The following is a 19,368-nucleotide window of genomic DNA, read 5'->3' on the forward strand; positions in this document are numbered from 1 at the left end:
GTCCACCCATACATCTTCTCAAGCTCTTGCAGGTATAACTGCAGCCTCGCCTCCCTGCCGTTCTGCACCAAGAGCAACCGCCGGATTGGCACACTGATATTGCACATCAGCTTTTTGAATTCTTCCAGATCAAGCATAAGCGGGACCACCATTAACGGGATAACATTGTCCCCACTAACGTCCCCCAGTTTCCCCGTCTTTGCGTCCACCAGAAGCCTTTCTCCAACACACATCATATATTTCGGTGTTCTCGGAGCAACACCGGATTTCCCTGCACTTTCGCCAGCACGCTTGGACTCTGCCCACCCAAAGTAAAGCAGCAATCCCATTACCAGCAAATTTAACAGCAGGAGGGCCGTAGTCCATGGCCTTCGCAAAAAATTTCATGGCTTCTGCTCAAAGTGGTATCTCTACCTAAGTGCGCGTTGCAGTGAGGGCAGGCCAACGGAAAGTCACGGGAGATTTATTTGGAATGGAGTGTGTAATTCGTTATAAGAAACCTTGTCTAATCAACTGGTTTTTGTTGTTCGTTGGATTCATAGCTCAGTGGTAGAGCGTTCGGCTGCAGTCCGAATGGTCCCCGGTTCAAACCCGGGTGGGTCCTCATTTTTTTATTTCTCCACGAAATATCCTATTAGTAGTTTTTTTTTGTTGTATCATTGTACTTTTTTTTATTTTTAGTTCTTGTTTTTTTTATTTTGTTGCGGTTAGGTTTGGGTACCAATCTGTATCGATAATGTCGTGTAGGAAGTGTGTTTTAGGACTTGTTGTTGTTTTTTATTTTGCCGTGTTCCTGCGAGGTGCCTCTGGAGGTTTTTTTTTGTGTTTTCTTTTTTTTGTTGCATTTGTAGATAGCAGGGGTTGGCGTTGATGGTCGGCGCGCCGCGTTTTTTTTTAGGGGGCATCTTCTTTTTTTGTTTGGCTGCTTTTGTGCTTCGCCCTGGATCGTCACGGCGTTTTGTAGTTTCTTCAGGTGTTGGCTGTACCGTGGGTTTTTTGCTGTCATCTCTGAATGGTTTGCAAAATCATTCATTTGCAGCTTTATATGAGCCAATCTTCTTACATGCACCCTATGCAGATTTCCGGAGGATGAATGAGCGAATTTTTGAGCATATTTCAGAGCGGTATGATGAACTTGGTCAGCTGGAGGTTGGGGAGGAGCATCTTACTGTTATGTCCAACGTTTTTGCTCAGATAGGAACTCTTGATGTTGATGGCATTAGAAAGTTGTGGACCTCGGTAGTTATTCCTCAACTACGTATCTCTATGAATGGTCAAACTCTTTCCAATTGTATTGAAAATTTAACGATGAAACTTGAAGAAAATACTGTTTTTTGTGATATAGGGAGTGGTATAGGAAATGTTTGTCTTCAAATTTTGGCCGAGACTCGTTGCAAAAAGGTGATGGGGGTTGAGATTATTCCTTCAAGATGTCGTAGTGCAGTAATTGCACTGGCAAATGCAAAGCGTTATTATCCTGAGTATTTTGCCGGCAAAAATGCTATTTTTCTTAACGATGACTTCGTGAACTGTGTCTCACGCTTAACGGAAGAACGTGTTAACGTGATATTTGTTCATTCATGGATGTTTGACGATGATTTAATGCTAAAGTTGACGGAAGTAGTCACCGCGGTGCCAACAGTGCTTTGTGTTGTGACATCACGTAAACTTGCTGATAGAGCTTTGCAGGGCAGTCTACTTAAGCTTGTTTCGCAAATTCATCTGACAGCTGATTGGAATGACCATGCCCCTTTTTACGTGTACACCAAAAGCTCGGCAGCATGATACGAATGTAAATAACGAATAAAATAAAAACGACAAAAGTGCAGAACATAGGTAAAAGAGGTGACCTAGAGTGCACAACAGAAAGGAATTAGTAAAGAAGTAAATAAAAGGATTTGTATTCAAGAAGTGGAAGATGCAGTTGCACTGGCGTTTTGATGTACGAGTTATAGAACTATGCTTGTTTTTTTTTTCATGACGCACTAGGCTTGAAGTGAATTGGGAGTTCTCCATTTATTGTACAAAAACAAACAAAAAAGCGAAATGAACATGTTACCAAAATGTTTTGTTTGTTGTTCAATTTAATTTTGGGTTTCTACCTTTCAAGTCTTGAAAAATGGTCTTTTGTATGGAATTTATACAAATATGAGGCATGATAACATGAAATGCAGGCCAGCTCTTTTTTTGTGAATTTCCAAGAGCATTGTAGGCTCAAAAAAAAAAAAAATGCGAGGCAAAAAGAAGCTAATTTAGACTTTTACGAGAAAATTGGCGCTGATGTAGTTAGAATTCCTGGTTTGAGATTTTACTACCAGATTAAGAACGGATGATTGTATTTCTTAGAATAATGTGCGTTAAATCCATGAGAGGAAAGGAATATTCTCAGAGACAATGTCTGACATGACACTGTTTTATGTTTATTATAACTATTTCCCACATTCTTTTTTATTATCTGTTTTTTTTTCTTATTTGTTTCATAGGATTGACTCTCTTTCGTTTGCTTTTACTGTTGCGAAACGTTATTTTTTGGTTCCACAGGTTTAATATAAATATGCGTCGAACTCGGTTGGAGATAAACGATGAGGATGTTGACCTATCACTGATAGATGCTAACAGCAACAATGGGGCCTCCGGTTCCTCGTATGACAGTGATCAGCATGATACGGAGGGTTTCTCATATGATGAGGAGGATATGATAATGGCAAGTCCATCTATTAATCTTGTCAAAGAGCTCATGAAACGCATGTTGAGGGTACAAAAACAAATGAAAGCGGTGACACAAAACATGCAGAGTTTTTTGAATGACAACACTTTAGACTTACCGTCATTAGGTTCAATTCATGAAAATAACATTGATGACTCAATTTCACTGCTTCGACAATATGACGAACTTCACCTTTTTCTCTGGGGGCGTATGGCCAAATTGCTTCATGACGAGCACCAGCATTGCGCTGATGTGTACACGGATACATTGAATTTGCATGATCGACTGCCATTTGAGTCTCTTACTCATACAATCCATCATAACACTGCTTTTTGTGATTATATGGGGGAGTTGATAAATACTAACATGGAACTTGCAGACGCCTTTCCGGATAGTGAAAACGAACTTCTGAGGCAGGTTATGACTCAGCACATGAAGACTCTGGAAAAGTCCCAGATTCTTGCCAATTATTCTGCTTTGTTGGTTGTGGAAGGTTCGCGTGAGAGTTTTTTGGACCCTTTGTCCATGTATGACCTTTGTAAGGTTATTGTTGAGGAGGAAAATAGGCGGAAACGTCTCCTAGCGCTATCATTATCGTTTAGCATGCTCGAACAAGATGACCAAGCCATAGTTGAAGCTCTTAGTCAGCAGCTGCCTCAGCTTTTGTTGCAACGGAGCAGGCATCTTGTTCATCGAATTTTTGGTCATCCCGAGAAACAAAACTTAATGACTCCTCGAGAGGGCAGGGGTTCACCATTTAGGTACTACTCAGCCGTAATCCACAGTAATCCTAGTTCACCTCTTAGCTCAAGAAGGGCGTCACCAGAGATTGTGGATAGGAATGCAAGTACTGCTACAGGAGTGAGACCATTTTCAAGTTCAGGATCAGGTCAAAATCGTAAAGATAGCCCACCTTTACACACACCAAATTTACAGGGGGACATTTCTTCCGAAGCACAAATAAGCGGATCGAAAATAAGTAATATGGGTGTAGAAAATCATTCATTTTCGAAAATAAAAAATAAGCTTGAGAATCATGAAAGTGAGTTGACAGAGGCTCCAGCAAAAAGGAGGAGATTAGAACGAATAAGTCGAGAGACAGACTACCAGGAAGAAATTGAAAATTGGCAACCTCAAAAAGGGGAGAAAGTGGGTCGAGGTCCCGCATGGGGTTTTGAAAATCAGGCTGAGGATTGTGATATTGGTGAAGTACTGGGCGTAACAACCACGGATGAAGTATTAGTAAAATGGCTAAGAAATGTGGATGCTGTCGCGGATAACGATGCTCAGCCTCGTGTTTTCCGTTACAGGTACAAAAAGCCTCATGAGGAAGTTGTTTTTTGGCAACGTTTTTTAAGTACTAAGACCATGGATGCAGAGAGTATTGATTTTAGGTTGGAAGAATTTATGTTAAATTGCGCCGTTATAGGAGCTATTTGTCATCAACGAGAGTCTATACTTCCAGCTCTTCAGTTTCAGGCGATTGAGTCCATGATTCATGTCTTGGATAGTGTTGATTTGGCGGGTGCTGCAACTAGGGCGATAACTGTGGAAAAAAATACAGAGGCCCGAGAAAGGGCCCTGTTGGGTTCGGAAGAAGAAGATGGAGCTGTAGATGAAGATGCATTGGAAATTCGTTTGAAATGGGATACAATACTTCATAAGACGAAGGAACATTATCGTCGGACGAGGGAAATTGTGGCAAGGGCAGGCTGGGTGTTGAATGCCCTGCTTTCCCATAGGAAATTGGCCTTAGTTTTTCTTGAATTGGGCGGATTGAAACGAATAATGACGTTGATTGATGCAAATTTAGAAGTTTCAACCACTTATGGATGTTGTATTGTGATGTCTCAACTTGCAAGAAGTTCCGTGTTTGAAAAACTTTTTCGAAACCATGGAGAATATTTTGAGCCAGTGATGAATTTTATTTTACATCATTGGAAAAATGCTTCTAGTCAAGATGTACAAAGTAGTGCTGGTGGCTTTCTCTTTCAGGCGCTTAGTTTTCCTTGTGTTATTTCATTTTTTGACGCCCATGGGGGTCCACAGTCAACTATGGGCACAATCGAACGACTGCTAAATAGTTCAGAGGAACAATTTGATGTTTTTTATCCAGGTTTGACTCTTGCAGCGCTAAAGTGTTTTTACGTCTATTTGGTCTCTCATTTGATGCTTTGCACAAGAGTTCTATTTCGAAAACATCAGTTCTTATCAGCTCTAGTAACGAATTCTTCTCAGGGGACTTCGTTACCTCGGGAACCAGCAATAGTTGAATGGATATTGAGTTTTCTTACTTTTACTTCCGCGTCTATCCCTGACGTATCGATGGAGACTGTTCATAGCCTATTGACTCGAGAGAGGCTGCTGGTTTTCCGATTTTTAATTGAAAACAATTTTCACCAACTTTTACTTCGATGCACCCAATTTTACTTTACTCAGGGTCGTTGGGAGTTGCTTGCAGCTTCCTTGAACGTTCTGTGTGTTTTGTCAGTGGTTCCTTTTGTTCGTCCCTTAATCGCGGATGCACGGTATCCGGACTCTGGAATTGTGCATTTGATTATGATTGTGAATGATTTAGCTGCGGCTTCTCGTAACGGGAATACGTCTCGTGAGTCACACTTAATTCCATGTGTGGCTACCGCGTTGCAGATCTTGTTGCATTTAACAGTGCCTCCCATTGATAAAAATGATGAGGCATCTGCAGCTGCATTTAATCAAGTTTGTAGCATAATCAGAGCTAATGATGGTGTTCGCACTTTGTTGGAAGTTTTGAAGATTAGAAAAGATGCAGCAATGTCAGCCAAGCTTCATATTTTTCCAGTAATCGCCCGGGCCCTCCAGCTGATGGTAACTCTTCGTCGTTATGCTGACACAGATCTTCTTTTTGATGCTCTAGGGGTGAGTTTGGTGGCTAGAGAATTGTTGAAACAATACGAGGATGTTCAAAAAGAATTTCTTTTTATGATGAAGTCGCGTCATATCAAAAGTGATGTGCATGCAACAGGTCGTTTTATGGAAAACGTTAAATGCTTTATTCTTGACAAAACAAATCAAGCAACCTTAACGGTTTCCGTCGATTCCCTGGAGTTGGAACGACGACAAGCCATTATTGCTCATTCTCACATCAGTTATTCACGGGAATCGTTATTGGAACTAATTTCCCGTTATTTAGAATCTGAGGGATTGCAAAATTCAGCTTCAGTTTTGCGTCGTGACGCTCATCTTTCCTTAGATGCTTCGCACCTGCAACAATCGTTGCACGCAATTACAGATATGACAGCGCTGTCGACAATTGGTGCACCCAGTCTGGACAGCATCATACGCTCGTATTTGAGACAGCAACATGAAAATTGTACTAACCCTATTTCTACCCTTCCTCAATTTGACTTGCGGAAAAATCATGTGTATTACCCGTTGGCTGCTGTTGACTACACACGAAATGCGTTTAACCGTGGGTTAGCTAAAAAAATGGGTAGTGACTTTTCCTTACGAATGAGAAATAATGAAAATCATTTTGTCTATCGGTACCCAGGACATTTGTTTGATATCTCGTGTAATGATGATGAAATGCAAGCAGAGTCGATCGCATTCTGTGATGACGGGGACACATTAATTGTGGGAACATCAGAAGGAGCTATAGCCCTTTTTGATACCTTTCCAGATGATTCTACTGGGGAAAAGCTACTAGAACAACATATTATCTTTGACAACGATAGTGTAAATGGCGTTTTTGTATCTGATAATGGGGAGATGCTTGCGGTATTGAGTAGCGGAGATAGAGTAGCTGTTATGAGGCGTGATGCACTTCCACTTGTCAAATACTCTGTGGAAGATAGCCGTGCTGCACGGTTTTCTAATTCCAATGCTCTTCTATTAACAACATGTCATGAACATCACACCTCCCGTCTTTATGATATCTCGGCTCAACAGGAGGTGCGCCATTTCAGTGACCCATCATGGGTTGGAGAAAACTGGGACAATGTGGCCACCTTTGATGCCTATTCACAGCTTATTCTTAGTGACGCCGTTCTGTGGGATATTCGTTGTGGTGATAAGCCTATCTACCGTTTTGACAGGTTTACGGAATCCTTTTGCAATGCCTTTCATCCTTCCAATCTGCTCGTACTTATTGATGAGAAAGTATGGGATTTACGGACGTTAACAATGCTACAAACGGTGTCTGACTTTAAAAAGACCAGCACTTTTCATATTAACCCATTTGGTGAGGTGATTTACAGTTTTCGCAGTGATTCACTTAATGAAAACCCTGACTGCCCAGTTCTCTCTGTTGTGGAAAGCCATACCCTTGAGACGATTTTTTCCACGGAGCTTCGTCCACCTTTCAGAGAGTTCACCATTGACCCTTCGGGTAGGTACTGCGCTGCCATTATTGCTCCAGAGGTGGAAGCCGTGGTGCGGGTGTTTTCAGCCTCGTCTGGGCCACTTCCTGGGCAACAGAGCTTTTCCTTCCCACGGGGTAGTGGTGCTAATGTGAGCGAGGAAGATATGGGGGAGGACGAGGACGTTGACCAAGACGAGTTGGATCAAGACAGTTTTTGGTCTTCCACTGACGGGGATGAAACAGACGAGGATAGTGATGAGGATAGCAGTAGCGTTGCGCTGGAGGGACAAAGAAGCGATTCAAACGACGTGAGGACAATGAGTGGTACAACTTCCGACGACACACGCGCTTATGTCGAGAATGGCACATCGCTGGCCACAGAGGATGACATGATTGATGGTGAAGAGTCCGAGGAGGCAACGGAAGGGACGGAGGAGAGTTTTGAAAGATCGATAAGTTCCACGTAAAACGGTATCATTTATAACAAACAAGAAAGAAGCAAATTTTCCCGTATCACAAGACATGCAATACATGCTTTATTTTTCCTTTTACCCCCACCTCATCCCAAACTGTTTTTGAAACTGTGTGTTCCCAACACAAGAAGAGGGTCGTGTGTGCGTGTCTGTGTGTTGTCCATTTTATAATTCTGGAGAATTGTGGTGCATGCGTGGAACATGTTACGCTGGCTCAGGTCTCAGCGGCGAACTTTGGCAATGTTGGAGAGTGACGAGACGTGTCACTGAAGTAAATGCTTTGACGCCCGTTTAAGGATATATATATATATACATATATATATTGAAACCTGTGTGTAGACTCTGCTGTTGTTTTAACTGATGTTTAAACGCTCGCTAGGATCTTTTTTTTTTTTTAAAGTGTCTTTTCTCTTGTGCAAAGCGACGGGTTGATACAGAGCAGAGGGTGAGTTATGCAGTGGCGACAATGCCTGAGTTCACCCGTGACGATGAGCATAGCTTAGATTTTTTGCGTACCAAAAAGGAGCTTGGGAAAATACATACTGAGGAAGTAAGGATACTGCAACAATTGGAGCAGAAGTACGATACATTTATTAACGAGGGCTTGGGAAAACTGTCAAGGATGGCTCCTCGGAGAACACCACGGCAGCTTCGACTGCGACACCTTCTGATCTCATGGCCAGTGCTTTTCTTGATGCTTTTCTGTTTTTTAACGGTACTTTATTTGCTGCAGTTTCGTGAGAATGGGCGAGAACGGCGCCTTTTTCTTATTCGCTGGCATCTTTACCTGATTGGTTTATTGCTCGCTTTGGTAACTTTGGTGGGCTTCACGCTTGTCCGTGAGCGCCTTATTCTCAAGAAAATCCTTCTGGGTAGTTGTGTGCTGATTCCAGTATTATTGGGGATGTTGACGCTTGTGACATTCTTCCGCAGCCGTGCCAATGAATTTGGCCGATGGGATGGGTGCCTGTTTTCATTCTGCTGGGTGGGAGATGGACTGATTGTTGGGGAGTTGGCAGCGCTTCTATTTCTTCATTGAAGCCGTGCATTCCACAATGACCGCTCTTTTTTTCTGCGTCCCTTCCCCTCCTCCTTACGCACACCTCGAAGTAAAGGCAATACACGGAAAATAGGTAAAAAAGAAGAAAAATGAAGTTGAGGAATATAACAAACACTGACAAAGGGATATCAAACGATGTGGACGATTGAATTATTTATCGCTGCGTGTTGACGCAACTCTTGGTCTTTCAGTGGCTGTTAAGTGTTGCCTTTGGTTCTTGTTTCTTTGGTTTCGTTTGCTTATTGCTGTTATTATTATTATTTCTTGATCATGGCTGCGTTTCCTTCACTTTGTTCCTTCTCTATATATTTTTTCTTTTTGTTTGTTTGTTTCCGCAGCCTTGCCGTGCACATCGAGGGTGCTGAAGGGAGCGCCCATAAACTATCGCATAGCGAGATATATATATATACGCATACACATCTGTATATAATATATAGGGAGGGAGGCGTGGGGGAGGGGAGGGGTAGTAAGGGGATAGAAGTGAGGGATACGTGTTGGAGCAAATAGAGCAGTGAGGTTTGCTGTACCGCCACGCAATTGACGCTGTTCGTTTTTTTTTCTCCCCCTTGCATTCACAATGGATTTTGACGTCCTCCACAGCATTCCCCTTGTGACGAGGTCGTTGTTGCTGCTGTCAATAGCCTCTGTGATGCTGGTGACTTTTGGTGTGATTCACCCGGTAGAAATCTTATTTAGCCCTTTGCTCGTGTTCCAGGAGAAACAGTACTGGCGACTGATTACCAACTTTTTCTACTTTGGTCAACTTGACCTGAGCAGCATTTTTGAACTTCACTGGCTATGCATAGTAAGTAGCAGCATCGAGGTGCAATACTTTCGGAGGAGGAAAATAGACTACTGCCTCACTCTTTTGCTGGCGATATTGTCTCTGCTGCTTTTTAGAATATTTCGCGTTGTGGACACTCCCTATTTAAGCTTTTCACTTTGCAACGCCTTAGCGTACCTTTTCGCTCGCCTGCTTCCGGATCTGGAAGTAGGCATTTTTTTCTTGATAACGATTCCAGTGCGACTTCTGCCGATTTTTTTTCTTGTTATGGCTCTTATCTTTGACAGGCATCGAGGCATTCGACTAATAATGGTGGAACACCTTGTTGGACACATTCTTTGGTACTTCCTTGAGATTTTTCCTCGTATTACAGGGTGGCATTTGTTGCGGTTGCAGGAGCACCTTATGCGGTAGAACTGGACAAGACAGAGGAAAAGAAATAACGAAGAAAAAAAAAAACAAACGGATAAAAAATATTCTGACGTGTGTGAGGTGATGCATGTGCGGCGCTGCGGTGCTTGTTTCCCTGGGCGCCCGCTTCATGGAAGCGGGCAGTGCTGTTTGCGGTGTATTGGTGCTCCACCCTCTGTGGCGTGCGCGTTTACGGCGTTTGCGATCTCAACATACTTTTCGGTTTGATTTTTGAGGTCATAAAGTAGTAGTGACGCCTTCGCCATCACCACCACTAAGACGCAAACAAAAATAAACAATTAGGAAGTAAACACACAAAGGATAGACTGAGCGAGCGTGCGTTTTACACGTCATGGATACGCTGGCGGTTTGGTGCGAGCGGCAGACCGCCTTCTTCACGAAGGCGTTTAAAAAGCGGTATGTTACGTTTAATCCGGAGTTTCGCAGGCTATTGTACGCGGAGGAGGAGTCTAAGCCCCCGAAGGGTGTCATTATCGTCACAAAGGTGGTGCGGTGCTGTCAGGTGATGGATGTGAAGGCATCTGATTTGTTTATGCTGATGGTTGACGGGAACCAGGAAAACGGCAAGGAAGATCAGTGGACTCTCCGCATGCCAACTCGTGACGTGTTTGACAAGTGGTACCAAGCCATCGCGAGCGTGTGCGCAGCTGCTGGACTAATGGAACCATTGAACTTCGGCCTTCCCTCTGTCGATCCACGGACAAACTTGCCTTTCGCACAGTTGCCGCTGGAGCACCTATTTAGGTTTGCGGTGCTGGAGAAGGCTGTTATCCACTTTTTTGCAACCGCCACACTCGTGACCTCCAATACCGGAAAGGGGAACCATCCAGTGCGACACCATTTTGTGGTGGGGGACAGGGCGATTTATATTTTTACTCATACTGCCACCATTTTGTATTGCAGTCTTATCAGTAATATTCGAAGGATATATCAGAGCCCTGAGGCGACATTTTTTGCAGTCCATGTAAAATTCCCAGAACCTGACATTGTGGTAAAGGATTTTTTGGAAGGCGCGCAAGCGGCCTTCGTCCTTACTAGGCTGTTTCAGGTGACAACTGGCAAAAGTCTCAGCGTCCTGCCCATCAACGTTCCCACAGCTGAAGTGCTTGTGGAGTCAGAGCAGCTGCGGCTGAGTGGAGGTGAGGGGTATGAGCTTCATGTTGTTTCACCAATCACAAAGACGCGTCTTCGTCAGATGATTGACGCTAATAAGGATGGAAAAGATGCCAGCGATAACAGTGGCCTGAACACAAATGGCAGGGGCCAAGCAAAGAAGCTTGACAAGGCTTTCGCCGTCGAAGACGCTGTCCCTGGCTCCACAGACTCTCTCACAGCACTGCTCCTGAAGATTGGACTATCAGAGTATGCTCCAAGACTGTTGAGTCGACACGTGGACTTGGATGTTTTACAGTGCATGGATGTGCCAGATTTAATGACCTTTGGGGTCTCGGATGCAGTTCACTGTCAAAGGATTCTTGATGCCGCTTCGCAGTTAGATGCGGCGGCTCCGGCAGTTGGGGGTAATGCTGCGTTAGACGTGTTTGTCCCGACGACTGCAAATCCCACTGGCAAAGCTGCAGGTGGTGTTATGCTCAGTGACGACGACGACGAAATTGATCTTTCCGTACCACCTCGCAAGGGCGTGACGCTGGACGATGATTCGGATGAAGAGCTTCTCCCCCCCGCATCTCCTGTTATAAACATGGCGAAGCCACCAGCTATCATTTTTGATGATGATGATCTTTAATATTGTTAGTGGAAGAGACATCTTCTTTGATATCGTTTTTCTTATATATATATTTGTTCTTGTTGTTTGCTGCATTTAGTTACACGCACGCAAACACACCCATCTTTTGCCTTTTTGGCCCCACCCTCTCTCATACTTTCATGCCCTCTCGGTATGTGCGTGTTATGGATGTGCATAGCAGAGTCCTTTTTCCAAGATTATTATTATTTGCAGTTTGTTCAGCATGATAGGTTACCAGTATTATTATTTTTTAAGTGCTTATTTTTTGTTCCTGTTTTTTTTTTGTGTGTGTGTGTATGCGTGTGAAGGGCGAGGCTGCGGTGACAGACGCTCATTTGTTAGTTGGAAGACTTGTTTATATCTGTGTGTGGCTGCACTATTTTTATTTTTCACTTTTTGCTTTTTTTTTGGATTATTGCTCCAGTTTCACTTTACTTTGCAGGACGGATGTCACGCGCGTTTCTGGAGCGATGCCCGCGAAGGCCCTTGGTGATACACATGGATCTTAACAGGACGATTATTCAGTTTGATTCTGCCGGCGGCCGAACAATGGAGGATGCGCTTAACAGCAATGTTGCAGCGAGTGTGATGGGGCGCTGTGATGGTGACAAGTGGGTGGCTGTTTTTGGACCTCAGGAGGAGGGGGATCGCTCTGGCTTAATGACGTACGATAATTACGTCGATAATTTACATACCGAGCCTCCGGGTATGCACGAGCGTCCACAGGCGGAGCGCGACCGCATCTGGCGCGACATCGCCGCGAATCGGAGGTTGATGGTCCGGTCTTTCACGCACACTGGTCAACCGGGAGAAAAGTACATGCATCATGTTGAAGAACAAAGGAGGGTGTTGGCCGCCGCACCCAATTATTCCATGATTCCAGCCTTTTTTCAACTTGTCAACACCCTCTCCGAGTTAGATTGGCCATTCACTCTGATATTTCGGACATTCGGCAACGACTTGGCCAATGTGCTGCAAGAGTGGCGACACTTTGTTTTTGGCGAACATGTTTACAAACCACGGGGGGCCGTGCTTAAGCACATGAAGGAGAAATACATTCCTGAGGCAACGGGCTGTATTTTTCGAGCGGAGGATCAGCTCTTTTTGTGTCTTGGGCCAGACAAGCCTTCTGTGGTAGTGTGCCCGGAGGGGACAGAAACACTACCTCCGTCCGAAGCCCTAGCACAGCTGTTAGCCATGCCTTTCTGTAAAGAGGTTTACCAAACAGATTTTATGCTGCTGCATGACAAACTTCTAGAGTACACTTCTGCATCGAACAACGTCGGTGGAATTGTAGACTACTATCCATTTTGGGCCAGTGGTGCCGAACGACGTTCTGGAGGAAAGGTCTTTCCTGTGGCCATTACGGCTTCCTCTTATGGGCTGACCTCCGTTACACCGCGGTTCTACGTGTTCTTTGATGACAATATCTTTATTGGGGAGGAAAAGTCGATTGTGGACCTGCGCGATATAACGACGGGGAAAAGCATCACGGATGCTGCAACTGAGCGCAAATATTGTGTTGCGGTGAATCCATACATGGCTATTGTTAACAATGATTACTTTGTAGACTCTCTAGCGCAGAGCATTCGATTACAGCTAGAGGAGGACAATGGAAGCATTGATCAATCTGTTTCTGGAGGCAGTTAGGGGTTAATGGAGGCTTAGTGGGATGAATTGTGTACCTCCGTCCTTGGCGCACCCACTTCCATTCTTTTCTTTACCTTCTGGTTCTTCTGCCGTTGCATTCAGTAGGAGGAGGAGGAGGGGAAGAAGAAGCTGATAGGGTTGGTGGCGCTGTGGGGAATCTGTCACCGCCACCGGCATTCTTCTCAGCCATGACAGAGTATAAAAAGCTGTGCGCTCTGGTGGCTCAGCTTCGGGAGGACGTCACGTTACTGACCTGTAACTTTGCGGGTGGTGATGAACGGGACATCGATGCGTTGCATTCCCTGTCAATGTCAATTCAAACTCTAGTTGCGAACGCTCAGCCTCGTATGCTTAAAATACTTTGCAAGGCCATTGAGACGGACCCTAATCGCCAAATATACAATGAGGCGATGTGCACGGCGATAAAGCAGCTCTTTGAGGACTTTTGCGAGGTGGTTGGTTGCCTTTTCGAAGGACCGATGAAGGAGATGCTTCTGTCGGAGAATAAACTAGACTTTGAGGAGTGCCCTTCCATATCATGGGTGGAAAATGTGTATAGCCATCATTTGCTGCGCCGTGCACAAACAGAGTCCTGGCAAAAACGTTTTGTGACGAATATTGCGGATCTGGTTTTGTGTGAATCGGAAACGCGTGCTGTGTATGGTGCGGAGCAGAAGCAGGCACGTGAAACACTTCTGCAAGCCAAAAGAATAGATAAGGCGAGTGTTCAGCAGATTTTGAAAGATAAAGAGGCAGCGAAATGGGAGGCAGAGGTGCGGCGTCGCAACGATGAACATAAGAGGTTAATGGAAGCCTCTAAATTTTGTGGGGCTGAAGGCATTGAGGCGATGCTGCTGCGTATTCCAGAGCCGTTTCGAAAAGTTCTGGCAAGAAACATGCTTCAGCTTGCACAGGCTCTCCGCACAACACCAGAGGACCCTAACATTCGAAGAATTCGGTGTAACAATATGAGGGTAATGATGGAGTACAGTCATGCTGCTTTCTGTAGTGGGTGCCAAACATGTCAGAAATTCGTTGCTTCGGCTGAGGTTTTGTGGTATGTGATGGGTTATCAAGTGGACTACTCGACTGCGCCCACTTCTTCGCTTTGCGCCATAATTAACAGCAACTCGCCGATTCTGTTGCCCTGTGGCTCCTACGCGTCCGAACATGCCATCGCAGCGATTGGATTTGAAGATTATTCTGAGCGCTTTTTCACTCTTTGTGAGCCCGACCCCATGCAGCAGTCGAGTGAGTGGATGGCTTGGTATGCCACGCTGGAGGCGGTGTTGGGGCGTCTTGAAGTTTTTCTGGTGTAACCTACGCGGTAAGAGGTGGCTCGAGAGGAGGGGGACGAGATCTCTCTGAGGAGGAGGGTGTTGTCTGGGGGCGGACCGCCATGGCACACGTAGGGATTGCAGAGATTGCCTGCTGTTTTTTTTTTTTTGCTTTACATGAAAGGTTTCTATTTTTTTCTCCTAAGGTAGGCCCAGGTTATTCTTTTCCTATCTAATACAGGTACATAGAAGGCAAGAATAGCCAGTGGTATCAAAAACACATCCATTGGCCTCTGAAGAGGAACAAAAATAAAATAAAATAGAAACAAGGGGAAATTTGGAAGCTGACAATGTACGGCACGCACAAAATGCAAGGGGATAGATTGCAGGGCACTTTACGCTACTATAATCAGCCGCGTGTTCGTCTGCCGCTGACCAGAAATCTGGGCTTTGGAGGTGTGCGAGTAAAGTCCACTATTAACAAGGCGGCCTCTCCCTCTGACTTTCATGCTGTCCACTTGACGGAATACGAAAAACACGAAATTCAGGGATACGCAGATGTCTACTACGCTGGACAGAACTGCGAGCGTAAAATTCAGGCCCCAGTAGATGGTGGGTACAATAGCGGTTACGATGACGAACGCGGGGACTATACAATCAAGCTCTATGATCACATAGCTTACCGCTATGAGGTCCTAAGTACTCTGGGGAGTGGATCCTTTGGCCAGGTTGTCAAGGTTGCAGACCACTATAAGGGCACTACGGTTGCACTGAAGATTATACGAAACAAGAGGCGGTTTCAGTCACAGGCAAAAATTGAAGTGCAAATTCTTTTGCATCTTCGACGGAATGATCCTAATGGAATTTACGGCATAGTTCAAATGCTCGATAGTTTTACATTTCGTTCACATGTATGTATTACCTACGAGCTGTTGTCGGTGAACCTCTACGAGCACCTAAAACAGCGTAATTTTCGTCCGATATCATTAAATGTCGTACGTAAGATTGCCGCAAGTTTGTTAGTCTCGCTTTCGTATATATGGCGTGAGAATATTATTCATTGTGATTTGAAGCCAGAAAACATACTCCTTAAATCATCTGATAGGGCGGCTGTAAAGGTGATTGACTTTGGATCTGCCTGCTTTGAAAACTCTTGTATCTACACATACATTCAGTCCCGGTTTTACCGTGCCCCTGAGGTGATTCTGGGCCGCACCTATACCAAACATATAGACCTCTGGAGTTACGGTTGTGTTATATGCGAACTTGCCACGGGAGTTCCCATTTTCCCGGGAGAAAGTGAACAGGACCAACTAGCCTGCATCATGGAGTACCTTGGCATCCCTCCACATGACTTGATACTTCAATCCCCGCGCAAACACGAACTCTTTGATGCCAATGCGGACCATGCCCCAAAGTTGTTTCTCAACAGCAAGAGGAAGATACGATTCCCAGGGACAAAGTCTCTGTCAGCGTTTCTTGGACTTCCTGAAGATGATGGCTTTGTTAGCTTTGTTAGGCAGTTTCTCTGCTGGATCCCCGAAGACCGGGTTCCCCCGCGCAAGGCGATGCGGCATCCCTGGATTGCCGACGCGTTTGAGGGGGCATCCGCACCACCGCTGTTGCAGATGAACCAGGCGCAAACAAAAATGGCGGTGCGTGCGGCCATTTCGAATGCTCACGGCGTCACAGTGTCATTGTGGAGGGCGTTACATCTTCCAAAGATTGTTGAACAATAAGGTGAGAATGATTGTATTTATTAGAGTTTTTGTTTTTGTTTGGCACTTATTTTTCGGGGATTTGGGTCTTTCATTCTGACCTTCGCTTGGGGTTCTTGTTATTATTCCTTTTCCTTAGTCTGAACCCCTCGAATGTTTCATCAAAATACAATTTGTAATAACCTTTTTATTTGATCCCATGAGCGCTTGGTTCACCTGAGGCGGTTGCACTCGCGACAGAGTGTTTGACAAGACGAAAACACTTCAAAAAACAACAACAACACAAAAGAAAGAAAAGAGTTAGTACAGAACGGAAGTTATTTGTTTAATCATTGCTTTTGTTTCTGTCATTATTCTATGTGCACGTTTTGTTTCTTTCTCTTTGTGTGTGTGTGTCTATATGTATGATGTATGTGTGTTTTGTCCTTTTTTGGTTGCTTGTGGAACTGCCTCCAAGCTTCAATACAGTTCTGGGCCTCATGTGGAATGATGTGAAAAAGCGAGGTGTCTCTGGCGCGAAAGCATCACTCTTGCTCTTTTCTTCTTCTGTGTGCTTTTTTTTTTGTCTGTTGGTTCCATTTCACAATCTCTTTCTTTCTCTCTGCACTGCCTGTAGTCTTGTTGGTAACAGCGTTTCTCTCTTTCACTCCACACCACCTGCACGAGCGCAGCACATTGAGGGAGGATCGAGGGAACTCGAATAACGTGTACTGCCGTGGCTGTCCATTTTTATCATAATGCTTGTGGCACAGCTCCTCACGAAAATTGAGGCGTCACCAACAGGACTCTCTCGCGCACTGCTGCTGTCTCTGGCCGCTCTGCTGCTTCACAGCATCTATCAGAGAGTAAAGTTGCGCCACGCCCCTAGCCACCCGCGGAGGCCCCTTCGAAGAATCAAGGAGCCTCATAGACGACCCATCGTTCAGCTTGACAAAACACTTCTTCGTCGTATTAGGGAACTTCTATGCATCTGTTTTCCCCACGTCTTCTCTTTGGAGTCCGGCTTGATGCTAGTACTGACGTCGCTTATTGTGCTCCGTACCACGCTAACACTCACGTTTTCCCGCATATCTGCAAACAATACCAGAGCACTTGTTCAGAAAAACTTTAGTCACTTTATTTTTGGGTTGTTTGATCTTGCTTTGTACGCCATCCCCGCAACAATCACTAGCGTTGGTGTTACCTACACCACCGCCACCTTGGAACAACGGTTTCGTGAACGGTTGCAAAATGCGCTTCACCAGGAGTACTTTGAAAAGCACAAGTTGCACGATTTGGTAACGAAAAGCCTCGTGGACAATCCGGCTCATCGCGTGACAAATGATGTGCAGCGGTTCTGCAGCGACTTATCGGGTCTGCTTCCTGCCGTATTAAAGCCGATTGTGGATATTACCATTCTTTCTAAGGTGCTGGCTGGGTTTGGTGGCTATGGTGTACCGCTGGTGCTGATGTTGTACTACGCCTTTGTTGCTGCGGTGTTCCGTATGCTGTTGCCAAACTTTGCGGATTGGGTCACAAAGAGTCGAGAAAAGGAGGCTAATTTGCGTTTGCTGCACGCACAGTTAGTTCAACATGCGGAGGAGGTGGCATTCTACCGTGGTGCGGAGATGGAGGGGGCAAACGCTGAACGACTCTTGAATTTATTTGTTCGGTTGGAATGGCGATTGAAGCGGGCAAAGTGGTGGAGCACGTTTATAAATGACATAATGGTTAAATATGCTGCGACTGGCCTTGGCCATGCTGTTTGCGCTGTTGTGGTTTCCAGGGAGAAGGCCCACTTAGGCGCGGCGGCATTGACGGAACTCTTTGTCCGTTGCACACAGCTCTACATTCCGTTGTCCTTGGCGCTGGGTAAATTGTTGTCCCTCCACTTGAAGGTTGGTGCACTGTGCGGCAGTGCTCACCGTGTGGGGGAGTTGCGGGATGTGCTTGCTGCCCTGCAGCCAGCTGACCAGGATGCTCATTCGCACGTGGTAGAGGTACCAAACAGCGATCAAATTGTATTTAAAGATGTGACTGTTATTTCCCCCACTGGTCAAGGTGTGCTGCTCAATTTTACAGCAAATTTGAGGGCAGGACGCCACGTGCTGATCATGGGATGCAACGGTGCTGGGAAGACGGCTCTCCTGCGGACGCTTTGGGGGTTGTGGCCGCTGCAGAGTGGCATGGTGGAGCGCCCCACCATGTTGGAGCTCATGCTATTGACGCAACGGACCTACCTTCCACCGGGCACACTCCGTACACAGCTGGTCTATCCTGCAATAGAGGGGGAGGGGCAGGCCCACGGAATAAAAGACGAGATACTCCTGCATCTGGCTGCAGAACTAGGCCTGAGTGGTGTAGTGGAGCGGGAGGGGGGATTAGATGCTGAGAAGGAGTGGGGTGAGGTTCTTTCTGGTGGTGAACAACAACGCATTGCCCTTGTTCGTGTCGTGGTTCATTGCCCCAAATTTGTGTTCCTTGACGAATGTACCAGTGCCATCTCGCAGGATGTAGAACCACTGCTGTATGGGATGCTGCAGCGTCGGGGTGTAACGTTGATTACTGTGTCTCATCGTGAGACCCTAAAAACTCTCCACCATGAGATAGTAAGGATGGATGGGATGGGTGGTTATGACATCTCTGTGATAGGAGATTTTCAATAGGCGCCCTTTGTTGAAAGTTCCCTATATACAGACATAGGTGAATACCTTCATTGGTAACGGGTGTGCAGTGACGCGGATGCAGCTGACAAGCTGCGATAAAATAAAAAAAAGGGGGGGAGTGCGTGGGGTGGACACCCATTGAACCTCATGTCTCCACCTCTCTTGATTCTGTTTGCGGCGGGGCGTTTGATACAGCGGAAACTTTTCTTCCCTCCCCCCCCCCCCCCCGGTCGGCTGCGTGATGAGCCACATTGTCGTGGTGGAGATATCGGAGGTGGAGCCGTTGTGCCGAACAGCGACGGAAGGAGAAAGACACCTGCACAAAAAGGGAGTGGAGTGTGGCGCATGACAGGCTTTGTGGGGGTCTGCCGTGATATCGCGTGGTGTCAGTCCAGTGCACCACCAAGCCAAAACTGATCGCCGGGGAGTTGGGAGTTGTGCGGGCTGGATGGAGGATCCCAGCCGTCCACGTCCCGCTGTGTGAGATGCTCCTTGTCAGCTGTCCAGCGTTTTTTTCTTTTTGTGTGTGTATT

The 19,368-nt window shown here is 45.6% G+C and overlaps 10 protein-coding genes and 1 non-coding gene across 11 annotated transcripts, besides 8 other annotated features; 10 read left to right on the forward strand and 1 right to left on the reverse strand.

Annotated features, from left to right (window-relative positions):
• Positions 1-2: 2 nt before the first annotated feature.
• On the reverse strand, positions 3-329 carry TraAM80_07893 (beta-galactofuranosyl transferase; the record flags this gene model as incomplete). The annotated part of the gene is made up of 1 exon (XM_029384662.1): positions 3-329. A coding segment is annotated over one exon (327 nt), but the record flags the coding sequence as incomplete, so codon positions are not given.
• A 203-nt stretch (positions 330-532) lies between these two features.
• Positions 533-604, forward strand: TraAM80_07894. Its single transcript has one exon. It is a non-coding gene; the product is annotated as a tRNA-Cys (tRNA).
• Positions 605-641: 37 nt separating this feature from the next.
• Positions 642-703: a microsatellite.
• A 110-nt stretch (positions 704-813) lies between these two features.
• Positions 814-841: a microsatellite.
• A 248-nt stretch (positions 842-1,089) lies between these two features.
• On the forward strand, positions 1,090-1,785 carry TraAM80_07895 (histone-lysine N-methyltransferase; the record flags this gene model as incomplete). Its single annotated transcript, XM_029384663.1, has 1 exon — positions 1,090-1,785. The coding sequence occupies one exon, from the start codon at positions 1,090-1,092 to the stop codon at positions 1,783-1,785; it is 696 nt and encodes a 231-aa protein (XP_029235489.1).
• A 769-nt stretch (positions 1,786-2,554) lies between these two features.
• TraAM80_07896 (HIV-1 Vpr-binding protein) lies at positions 2,555-7,516 on the forward strand (the record flags this gene model as incomplete). The annotated part of the gene is made up of 1 exon (XM_029384664.1): positions 2,555-7,516. The coding sequence occupies one exon, from the start codon at positions 2,555-2,557 to the stop codon at positions 7,514-7,516; it is 4,962 nt and encodes a 1,653-aa protein (XP_029235490.1).
• A 303-nt stretch (positions 7,517-7,819) lies between these two features.
• Positions 7,820-7,845: a microsatellite.
• Positions 7,846-7,988: 143 nt separating this feature from the next.
• TraAM80_07897 (uncharacterized protein) lies at positions 7,989-8,561 on the forward strand (the record flags this gene model as incomplete). Its single annotated transcript, XM_029384665.1, has 1 exon — positions 7,989-8,561. One exon carries the CDS (start codon positions 7,989-7,991, stop codon positions 8,559-8,561), a length of 573 nt encoding a protein of 190 aa, XP_029235491.1.
• Positions 8,562-8,978: 417 nt separating this feature from the next.
• Positions 8,979-9,018: a microsatellite.
• Positions 9,019-9,159: 141 nt separating this feature from the next.
• TraAM80_07898 (uncharacterized protein) lies at positions 9,160-9,780 on the forward strand (the record flags this gene model as incomplete). Its single annotated transcript, XM_029384666.1, has 1 exon — positions 9,160-9,780. One exon carries the CDS (start codon positions 9,160-9,162, stop codon positions 9,778-9,780), a length of 621 nt encoding a protein of 206 aa, XP_029235492.1.
• Positions 9,781-10,129: 349 nt separating this feature from the next.
• On the forward strand, positions 10,130-11,545 carry TraAM80_07899 (uncharacterized protein; the record flags this gene model as incomplete). The annotated part of the gene is made up of 1 exon (XM_029384667.1): positions 10,130-11,545. One exon carries the CDS (start codon positions 10,130-10,132, stop codon positions 11,543-11,545), a length of 1,416 nt encoding a protein of 471 aa, XP_029235493.1.
• A 283-nt stretch (positions 11,546-11,828) lies between these two features.
• Positions 11,829-11,850: a microsatellite.
• Positions 11,851-11,992: 142 nt separating this feature from the next.
• Positions 11,993-13,195, forward strand: TraAM80_07900 (putative ubiquitin ligase; the record flags this gene model as incomplete). Its single annotated transcript, XM_029384668.1, has 1 exon — positions 11,993-13,195. The coding sequence occupies one exon, from the start codon at positions 11,993-11,995 to the stop codon at positions 13,193-13,195; it is 1,203 nt and encodes a 400-aa protein (XP_029235494.1).
• A 100-nt stretch (positions 13,196-13,295) lies between these two features.
• Positions 13,296-13,322: a sequence feature (GA-rich).
• Positions 13,323-13,383: 61 nt separating this feature from the next.
• Positions 13,384-14,514, forward strand: TraAM80_07901 (putative membrane associated protein; the record flags this gene model as incomplete). Its single annotated transcript, XM_029384669.1, has 1 exon — positions 13,384-14,514. The coding sequence occupies one exon, from the start codon at positions 13,384-13,386 to the stop codon at positions 14,512-14,514; it is 1,131 nt and encodes a 376-aa protein (XP_029235495.1).
• A 326-nt stretch (positions 14,515-14,840) lies between these two features.
• TraAM80_07902 (serine/threonine-protein kinase HSL1,negative regulator of Swe1 kinase) lies at positions 14,841-16,211 on the forward strand (the record flags this gene model as incomplete). The annotated part of the gene is made up of 1 exon (XM_029384670.1): positions 14,841-16,211. The coding sequence occupies one exon, from the start codon at positions 14,841-14,843 to the stop codon at positions 16,209-16,211; it is 1,371 nt and encodes a 456-aa protein (XP_029235496.1).
• Positions 16,212-16,546: 335 nt separating this feature from the next.
• Positions 16,547-16,609: a microsatellite.
• Positions 16,610-16,927: 318 nt separating this feature from the next.
• TraAM80_07903 (adenosinetriphosphatase) lies at positions 16,928-18,835 on the forward strand (the record flags this gene model as incomplete). Its single annotated transcript, XM_029384671.1, has 1 exon — positions 16,928-18,835. One exon carries the CDS (start codon positions 16,928-16,930, stop codon positions 18,833-18,835), a length of 1,908 nt encoding a protein of 635 aa, XP_029235497.1.
• Positions 18,836-19,044: 209 nt separating this feature from the next.
• Positions 19,045-19,063: a microsatellite.
• The last annotated feature ends 305 nt before the right edge of the window (positions 19,064-19,368 follow it).

Source organism: Trypanosoma rangeli (genome assembly GCF_003719475.1).
Source record: "Trypanosoma rangeli strain AM80 chromosome Unknown Tra_15.4_contig_00354, whole genome shotgun sequence".
Taxonomy (NCBI): Eukaryota; Euglenozoa; class Kinetoplastea; order Trypanosomatida; family Trypanosomatidae; genus Trypanosoma; species Trypanosoma rangeli.